Source organism: Setaria viridis, chromosome 3 (assembly GCF_005286985.2).
Source record: "Setaria viridis chromosome 3, Setaria_viridis_v4.0, whole genome shotgun sequence".
NCBI lineage: Eukaryota > Viridiplantae > Streptophyta > Magnoliopsida > Poales > Poaceae > Setaria > Setaria viridis.
The window spans coordinates 42,020,448-42,030,830 of record NC_048265.2 but is presented as its reverse complement, the minus strand read 5'-3'; the positions used below and the strand labels follow the sequence as shown (position 1 = coordinate 42,030,830).

The 10,383-nt window shown below is 45.1% G+C and overlaps 1 protein-coding gene across 1 annotated transcript; it reads left to right on the top strand.

Moving 5' to 3' along the window:
* The first annotated feature begins 754 nt into the window (after window positions 1-754).
* Window positions 755-6,345, top strand: LOC117847867 (probable LRR receptor-like serine/threonine-protein kinase At1g05700). The gene is made up of 12 exons (XM_034729161.2): window positions 755-1,339; window positions 1,442-1,635; window positions 2,620-3,110; window positions 3,296-3,434; window positions 3,567-3,638; window positions 3,805-3,876; window positions 3,959-4,039; window positions 4,172-4,341; window positions 4,417-4,649; window positions 4,727-4,853; window positions 5,258-5,326; window positions 5,539-6,345. The coding sequence occupies exons 1-12, from the start codon at window positions 842-844 to the stop codon at window positions 6,222-6,224; spliced, it is 2,832 nt and encodes a 943-aa protein (XP_034585052.1). The 5' UTR covers window positions 755-841; the 3' UTR covers window positions 6,225-6,345.
* Window positions 6,346-10,383: the final 4,038 nt, after the last annotated feature.

Here is a 10,383-nt window from a genome sequence, read left to right as displayed (position 1 = left end):
CGAGAGGCGGCCGCAGTGAGAGGAGAGGAAGGAGAGAGGTATGAGCGATAGTGTGTGGCCGGTAGGTGAGAGGTAGTGCGTGACCGGTGGGGAGAGGAGAGTAGGGAGATAAGGATAAGGTGTAGCGTGGGGAGACAAAGGAGAGAGATGAGGAGTCGGAGACAGCCGGAAAGAGCCTTTTAGTGCCGGGTGAGGCTCCACCAGGTACTAATGGGTAACCTTTTTACCGGTTGGAGCCCCCAACCGGTCCTGGGTCACGGGAGGCTCCTAGAGAACTAGCTGTTAGACCCAGTACTAATGCCCATATTAGTACCGGGTTAAAAACCAATCGGTACAATGTTCAGTTTTCCGGTAGTGGTAATTTTCCTCAGTTTCGTGAACAAGTAATATAATCGCTATGCTAGCTGATTGCGATGCTATCATGGGGCAAATGTATTTATCGAAACTCAAACGACTTTAAAATTTTGGTTAAAAAGAACATCCGAGTGATTCGTATTCGCTCGACCCGTTTGTTAATTGCACGGATAATACCGACCTCAGTTGTTGAACGAATGCACGCTAAGCTCGCGGACTCATCATCATGCATGTTCTCACTCATTCCCCTGCTCGTTGACTTGCCATAAGAAACTCCACCGCCATGCCAATCACTACTCTGTCCCAATCACGACGTTGACCTAACAACCCGTACACACGACACGACGACACGCTTACCTTGGCTAACTGCCCGAGCTAGCCCGATCGATCAGACGCTACTCCATCTAGTATTAGTTCCCATGCATTGGCAACCTCATGATCACAAACCAAAACGATCAGGTGAAAGCCAGCTCATGCATATGCATCCATGGCGGCGGCGCCGATGATTCTCTACCTCCTGTACTTCGTCGCCGTCTCGTCGGAGCTCGCTGCCCGCGCCCATGGACAGGTCGACACCCTGGGCTTCATCAGCATCGACTGCGGCATCCCAGAGGGCGCGGCGTACGCGGACCAGTCCACGCGGGGCCTCCGCTACATCTCCGACGCCGGGTTCACCGACGCGGGGCTCAACGCCGGCGTCAACCCGCCGTACAACATCAAGGGCCTGGCCGACCGCTACCTCACCGCCCGCTACTTCCCCGGCAGCGACGGCGAGCGCAGCTGCTACACGCTCCGGCCAGTGACCGCCGGCGGCAGGTACCTCGTCAGGGCCACCTTCTACTACGGCAACTACGACGCGCTCAACCGGCTCCCCGCCTTCGACCTCCACCTCGGCGTCAACCGCTGGGTCACCGTCAACGTCACCGCCCCCGGCGCCATGTACATCTACGAGGCGGTGGTGGTGTCGCCGGCGGACTTCTTCCAGGTAGGAGTAGTATAGGTATAGATTGTGTCTGTGTTTTTCCGAACAACTCGGTTACTTGAAGCTTTTCGGTGCTGAATTTATTGGTGCATGCAACCAACTAAGGTGTGCCTGGTGAACCGAGGCCTGGGCACACCGTTCATCTCCGGGCTTGATCTGAGGCCGCTCCAAGACGAAATGTACCCGGACGCCACCGTGAACCAGTCGCTGGCGCTGCTCAACTTCCGCCGCCCGGCGGCGACATACAGCTTCAACCGATACCACTTCTGGCGGCCGGCCAGTACATACCGAGTGTTCAGGTGAGTATGTTTTTCTTTGTTTCTTTTTTTTTTGGGCCGGTTGTCACTAGCTAGCTAGTTAAATTTGAGCATCAGAAATGATCATGCCGCCCTGCGCTGATTTTCAGCCCATATATGGAGCATCTTTTTGTTCGCTTAATATACCATCGATTTGCCCTGTTTAGAATGTAGGGAAGAAATGTGTATACAACGATACAGAAGGCGGTATAAACTAGTTTCAAACTACATTTCCTTCCCTTGCACTATGAAATAGGTTAAGTATTTAAGTGCAATCGGCAATCACTTGTGAAGGGGCCTGCGAAATGGAACCTAACTGATAGCTGCCCATTGACCATGGGGCTCCTTATGGATCACGAGAAATAGAAAACATATGGATAGGAAAAGGGCAAAGACTATCAGTCTATCATGCCCCTTGGATTCCCATAAGGATTGAATTATTGAAAGCACGTAGAGTAGTCAAAAGGTTGTGTTTGATATATGAAAAACACATAAATTTTAAATGGTACTACATGGATTAGGTAGGTAGAAACAGACAGGACCGAAAAAGAGAAATGTTGCTTTTGAAAAGTCAGGAGAAATTTCAAGATAAGCTTAGACTAGCATCATCACCTTTCTCCTCCAAATAGTGTATGATATGAAAGTTTTCTACAGAATTCCTCTAAGTCATCAACTTCATTCAAAGAAGGTGCTAGGACGTGGTTTCTTTTCACTTGGATGGGAATTCTGCAACATTTTTCCATTTTTAATACATTCCAAAGGGGCCCTAAATTATTGCATGATTCTGATAAATAAATTCTAAACAGCAAATCTTTCTGAAAAAAAAAGGAACTCACCAAAGATTCAAAAAGTGCTGACTGAAAGCTAATTCCTCTTCCAATGTAAAACAAAACTACAATTCTACATTCGGATCCCTAACGTTTTACATTTGCCACCTCCTAGCACTGTCTAAGATTCCAATATTTTTTTGTATTCTGCAAACAACAGGTACCCATTTGATCCATACGATCGGCTCTGGCAGTCTTACGGAGATATTGACGCATGGACCAACATAACATCCACAACAGCCGTCGATGTCTCCAACATCAGCAGCTTCCATACGCCATCGAAGATACTGTGGAGCGCTGCCACTCCAGTGAACGGAACCCGGATCGACTTCACATGGAGCTCAGATTCCTCCATAAACAATGACAAGACATCATACCTCCTGTTGCTTTACTTTGCGGAGGTGCAGAGGTTGCCAAGCAATGCACTGAGGCGGTTTGATATCCTTGTTGATAACACTACATGGAATGGCAGCCAGGGCTACAGCCCGAGGTACCTTTCTGCCGAGCTTGTGAAAAGGATGGTGCAGGGATCAAGCCAGCACACTGTCTCGCTTGTTGCCACACCAGATGCGACTCTTCCACCACTCCTGAATGCATTCGAGATATATTCGGTGCTGCCAATGACTGAGCGTGCGACAAATGATGCAGATGGTATATGTTTTGGCACTTTAGTTTTGCTTGAAACACTTTCAGTCGACTTCCATCCATCAGCAATATGTTGTGTTCATAGGATCATAGGGTTAGGCACACTTTGGTTGCAAGCAAATAGGGTGCATATATAACTTCTAGCGCTGACCTGTTTAATTATTTGGTCATTTTGTTAACATATTTAACAGCCAAGGCCATGATGGAGATTCGCAAAAATTATGCATTGAAGAAAAATTGGATGGGTGATCCTTGTTCACCAAAAGCATTTGCTTGGAATGGATTGAACTGCAGTTATACTTCATCTGGCCCTGCATGGATCGTAGCTCTGTAAGTACGGCACCTAAAGGCATTCTACCACAAAAAAAAAGCACGATTATAGACTTACATGGGTGCTAGATAACTGAAAACCAATGATTAATAGAAACTTTTTGTGCCTTGCCATTGACCAACTATATGCAGGAACTTGTCATCTAGTGGGTTGAGCGGTGCAATCGATGCTTCTTTCAGAGATCTAAAATCCCTGCAATACCTGTAAGGCAACTTCATCATAAAAAATTTAGTGCTTGCCGCATGATGAATTTAACAATTTAGTTATTAGTTGATCATGGTTACTACAACTCGAATTAGCATAATGTTCAAGTTTTACTTATATGTTCTAATGTCTACCTTAGTATTATTACAAGAATTACAATCGCAGGGACTTGTCCAATAACAGTCTATCTGGTCCAGTACCTGATTTTCTTGCGCAAATCCCATCACTCACATTCCTGTAAGTATTTAATCTATATATATATTCCTGAACAGAAATCACTTTTTCAAAAATTCAATCATATCAAACTGGGTTTCTGCAGTGATTTGTCAAGCAACAAACTCAACGGACCAATTCCTGCAGTTCTACTACAAAAACGTCAAAATGGATCTCTTGTATTAAGGTTTGCATTTTGAAGAATTACATAGTTCTTCCTAGATGCTTAAAAAATGAATTAACTCGTACTACTAGAACCAAACAAGTGCAGTCACGACATTCTTTCCTAGATACTCATGTAGTGTTTCTCCAATGCTAGGACCGGTAACAACGCAAATCTGTGTGATAATGGTGCTTCTACCTGCGAACCAGAGAACAAGATTGGTAAAAGAATACTTATCATTATTGCAATAGTTGTCCCAGTAGCAGTAGCTACTCTACTATTTTTGGCGGCATTTCTTATCCTTCGTAGAATGAAGAATAAACAAGGTAACATTTCATAAGTGAAACCATAAATTCTGCATTCACTGAAGGTTGCTAATATAAGATGTGACTTGGTTCTAGTTACAAGGACAGCAAACAACTCAAGGCTTCCTAGCCCTCGAGAAAGATCGAATGTATTTGAAAACAGACAGTTCACCTACAAAGAGTTGAAGCTCATGACAGCTAACTTCAAAGAAGAAATAGGGCGAGGAGGATTTGGTGCTGTCTTTCTAGGATATTTGGAGAATGGAAGTCCAGTTGCTGTCAAGATGTGTTCAAAAACATCTCAAGGGGATAAAGAGTTTTCAGCTGAGGTAGGCCACTCATTTTGAATTTATCTTCTGAGTGCACACATGATAACTGAAAGAATTGTCCTAATTACATATTTCAGGCTCAACACTTGACTAGAGTTCATCACAGAAACCTTGTTTCCTTGATTGGATACTGCAAGGACAAGAAACATCTAGCCCTTGTTTATGAATATATGCATGGTGGAAACCTAGAGGACCGTCTAAGAGGTATGGTACCACTAGAAAGGAAAATATCGCTTTTAGGTGCCGAGTTATTCCAACGTACTCTTTAGCTCGTTTTTAGGTTTCTATTTCAGCTTTATCAAACACACTTCCAGCCTTTCAGAACATATGCTAAAACAATCTTATGGGGATTGGTTATGGTTTCAAACACATCCTATTGGAATGTATCAACTTTATTTATCTATTGCTACTGTCATGGCGTAATTAATTAGAAGGCCTAGTTCTTCGGCCAAGGCACACTTTTGAGTTTTTTTTTCATGAGAATGAGAACTGAGTAACTTGCACCCTACTGCTCTATTTCACATTTTCACCAACGAACCACAAGCTATTGTTATCATGCTTTTGCACAAACCTTGCTGTAACCAATTTGTTATGACCATCAATCGCAGGCGAAGCCTCTGCTGCAGCACCCCTCACTTGGCATCAACGTCTCAAGATTGCTCTCGACTCTGCCCATGGTTTGTAAGCCTGTACACACCTGAAATAGTAAAATAGTAGTAAGAGATACATGTTGTATCATGGTATATAGAACTTAAATGTATTCACTGATAACCAGCTGATTGTCACAATTAGATATGGAAATGCCTCAACAAGTTAAGCTAGGTTCTTCCAACCCACCCAACGCTTAACCAATTGCAACCTAATTACCGGTTCATGAACACCAATGCAGGATTGGAGTATCTACATAAGGCATGTCAACCGCCACTGATCCACAGGGACGTGAAGACAACGAATATTCTGCTATCTGCTGAACTTGAGGCGAAGATATCTGATTTTGGGCTTAGTAAGGTGTTTGCCGACGATTTTAAGACCCACGTCACAACACAACCAGCAGGTACCCTGGGGTACCTGGACCCTGAGTACTATAACACATCCCGGCTCAGTGAGAAGAGTGATGTGTACAGCTTCGGAGTCGTGCTACTGGAGCTCATCACAGGTCAGCCACCGGCAGTCCCTGTTACTGGCACCGAGAGCATCCACATTGCACTTTGGGTGCGCCAGAAGCTCTCCATGGGTAACATCGAGAGCATTGTTGACCCGAGGATGGGAGGAGAGTATGATGTCAACTCTGTCTGGAAAGTTGCAGAATTGGCACTGCAATGCAAAGAGCGGCCATCACGTGAACGGCCAACAATGACTGACGTTGTGATGGAGCTCAAGGAGTGCATGGAGCTGGATGTGCTGCACGCAATGGGATATTACAGCTCGGCGCCGAGTAGCACAGTCAATCTCAGTGCAGCGAGTGTTGATTTGCAGAGTGATGCCCAAGAAAGTGATGCAAGACAGGAAACTGCGCTTGACCTGGAACAGTTGGGCAATGCATCATCAACTCAATTAGGTCCTGCACCACGATGAGACCGATCGTTCAATTTGTATGTTTAATGGTCTAGAATTCATGGAGTAAGTCAAAGATGCATCAGAAAATTGTATTTCATCATGTTATTTGAGCTGTTAAATCAAGTAACTAGCTGCACAACCCTCCATCTATGAATGTTGTATGCTTATGATAGAAACTGAAGATGCAATTTCCAAGTGGAGCTAGAAAGATAAAGAGCTTGTTTGATAGGAGCTCAAACATTGAGATAGAAAATTGAATGGGTGTAGGAAAGAGAATCAAGACTCCAAATCCAATCTCATTGCTATGGTTCTCGAGCGCATCAACAGCATTTGATGGGAACAAGTTTGTCTATATATATTGTAATGTCTAGCTTTGTGGAGAAAGAATTTCAAGGGATGAATAGCCAAATCTAGATACGGAGAATAAAATCAAGGTAGAATGTTGGAGATGCTCTTACCAGCACCGGCAGGGCTCACAGTGGGGCAGCTACCAGAGCAACGCGACACACCACCCCACCAAAGAAAAAAAAACTTTCTTTCCCATGGAATCCAGCACTAGCATCTCCAAGAGTGTCCAAAATATGATTCCCAAAACTCTTTTTAGCAACAAAATGAGAAAACCCAGGCTCCAACAGTGGCCCAAACAACAGTGGTATTTTCATCATCTATGGCGCCTCCAGAATCTCTCTGCCATCTTGCAGAGTTGCAGGCAATGGCGGCGTCGGCGTGCGACCTGCCGTTCCTCCGCCGGTCGGCTCCTTTGCGCTCCTCCTGCATGCGACGCCTCGCGCCCTGCGGCCCCCCTACGCCGTCCGCTCCCTTCGCCCCTTTTGTCGTGTGGCCCGTCTGCAGGAGACGCCGGCGCAAGGCCGGTGGGACCACTGGCGGATCCAGGGCTGGGCGAGCCTGGGCACCTGCCCAGGCTCCGGCACCATTGCTAGCTGCTAGAGCAGCTAGTGTTCAAATAAGCCTTCCGTGTGGTTGCAGCCCTCTTGCACCGGAGATAGGAAGATAATTTTTTGGTTTCGGCCAGGCTCCATTTGATTTCTGTCCGCCACTGGGTGGGACGATGACATCATTGACATGCATGGCCTGACAGCGAGTCATGCCTCCGGCTCCAACTCATCCGCTGCGGCCGCATCGAGTTGACAGTTTGCCACCGCTACAGTCAGGTGTAGCCTCTGAATCGTGATGCCAATGTGATGTCACTGAATCGCCAAACTCAAATTAGAGGCCTTACAATCATTAGCTATTCTGAATGGGTTCAGGTAATTGACTATAACGTGCATTGCTTCCCAGGGCTATATTGGTCTATGTGCAATCCCAAATGCAAATGCAACTCTAGAACCCGAATTAGAGACATCATTGGCATTAAGATGCAGAGGGAGCAATCATATTATTTACAGAGCAAGGTCTGTGTTTAATCAACTAGTACTTCCTGCGGATGTTGCCATATTTTTGTTGCTCTGTTTTTGCTAGCCGAGGGAAGAAAATTATTAATGCCTACTACTGATTGACTGAAAACAGAAGGATGAATTGCTTGTGTCGAACAACTCCTGCAGCCCGCGTGTGGTCTCTGTAGGCGCAGCGTGATCGGCATAGAGGGCAGCACAACGACGCTTGTTGCTTGAGACCACAGCGCCGCGATCAACATTCAACAGGTTGCACGGCAACAAGACTCTGGAGGCGCTGTTTTTTCCTTTGTCACACCCGATTTTAGAAGGAAAACCGGGTGCCAGGATCTAAATTTTACACATATGATAGAATTCAAGTGAATAACCACAACCAAGTCACAACGAAAAAGAGTATGAAAGCAGAGAGACTAAAAAATCTCAGCGGAAGAATAAACGAACATTTAACTAAAAGCTCCAACTGCATAGGTAGCTGACTACGAACCTGCCTAGAACTCCTCAAAAATCTCCAGTAAACTCCTCAAAATTCTCTGGGTCTGAGCACAGCTGACTGGGGAACTCGCCTAGAACTCCTCGAAAATCTTCAGTAAACTCCTTAAAATTCGCTGGGTCTGAGCAGCAATCCGAACGTTGTAGATGCAATATATAAAACACAAGCGTGAGCACATGTCGTACTCAGCAAGAGAAAAAAATATATGACATGCAAGGCTTTATATGGTGGAAGGCTGACAAAGGTTAACTGCAGTTAGCACTTTTTAGTTTGTCAAATTTTATTCAGCAACTAATTACTAGCAAATGTAAGTTTATACCAACCTACAATTAATATAGAGCATCAGTATCCCAAAGGCATGAATATAAACAAAATAACAAGTTGATTCATCTTCAAGTAAATTAATCATGTGAGGGTTCAGGCCGCTCATGACCATGATCACGGCTGTTATAACAGTTTTTAGATACTCTGCAAAGGTTGTACATCTTTACTCACAAGTTGTGTAAAAGTTCAAGAGAACTTTAGACCCAACCATGCTATGCCAAAGTAGGCACTTATCACACTACCGAGGTGTGATTGCATAAGGACGCTACGAGGCCTTTACAAAGACTTCTCCAGTGTGTTTTAGTGCATGAGGTTCCGCAAGTCATGCCTCCTCTTATTACCAATCCAGCACTAGAGTCCTCTAATTAATTAGCTAAGACCAGAGCCATGTAGTTCTTATGGTTGTACTATTTTTCAAGGTGGTCGCTCCATATTCCTATTAACAGATATGGTCTTGTAATTAAATCAACGTATAGGAACATCGAGTAAATAATAAAACCATGTTGTTTATTTACCAACCTAGTTGAGCAAACTAAGCATCATCTACCATCAAATTTAATTAAACAATCTGGCTACAAGGTATGATCAAAAGAAACTAGGCACCATCCTTAATAGGAACCCATCATGTTAATGCAAGCAATAAATACATATTTTGAATCAATTGCATGTCATTTAGGTACACATAGGAATGACCAAGGACACTTACCTTCCTCAAAGCCTTGCTACTGCTCAGAGTCTTCAAAGCCTGGATCTTCAGGAAATTCTTTGAACGGCACGTTCTTTATGTCGGTGTTTAGACCCGGCAACCTACCAAAGGGGTACCCGAGGTAGTGTTTTGTGCGTGGGGCTCGCCAAGATCAGGAACTCGAATTTGAACTCAAACACAATTTAGACAAGTTCAGGCCGCTTATGTCGTGTAAAACCCTACGTCATATGTGTTGGTTGTATTGTATTGATTGAACTTGTTAGGAGGGGGTCTCTGCCTCACCTTATATTGCCGAGGGCAGGGTTACAGGTCGGTTTTTTACAAGAATACTAGTCGGGTTCGACTAGAGAGTCATACTCTAATTGCTACGAGTAGTTTCCTAATCCTCGACTAGTTCTTATCCTCCACGTAGACCACGTCGTTCTGCACCGTAGTATCCATGTCTGACACGTCTCAGTGTACAGCCCCGTATCTAGGACTGTCCAAACCTTCTAGTGGGCCCATAGATGTATGGGCGACAAGCCCTCCGAGTACTTTTTAGTCAAATGCAGCAGTCCCAAGTACTTCTGTAGATGTTTTAGCTGATGGGCACATGGCACACAGCCCCCAAGCTGTTACACGACTAGTTTGGGTATAAGGGTCAACCACTAGTCAATGTGACCATTCGCCAACAGTAACCTTATCTCTTCCGAAAAAATTGGAAATTGTCAAGCATTTAAAAATGGACTCTTCCGAAAAAATTGGAAACTTTCAAGTGATAACTTCGAGCATTTAAAAATGGAATATTCCCGTTAATCTCGCATCTGTTTTAACTATGCCGCGGTTATAAATAATGGAGGGATTCATCCCTTCCGTTTCACCCAAGCCATTTGCCCATTCATCTTCCACACTATAGCCCTAGCGCCTCCGCTTGCGATCCTTGAGCTCGATCGCCACCCTCCCCCACCGCTTAGCCACCGAGCGTATGCGCAAGAAGACCCTCGTTGCCACACGAAAGGGGAAGAAGGTGACCTCAAGCAAGACGGCGAAGAGCAAGAAATGGAAGGAAGCGAAGAAGGAAAAGGAGATCCAGTTGCCGGCGCCGAAATATGGGAAGACTGACCAGACGGTGCCGTCGAATCAAGCATGTGCCTGGAAGAAGTCCGTGATGAAAGAGGCGAACATCCAGGTATTGGTGGATGCCAACCTTCTACAGAAGCAAGACTTCATCAACTAGAGGGCTGCCGTTGGCAACCCCTAGCCGAT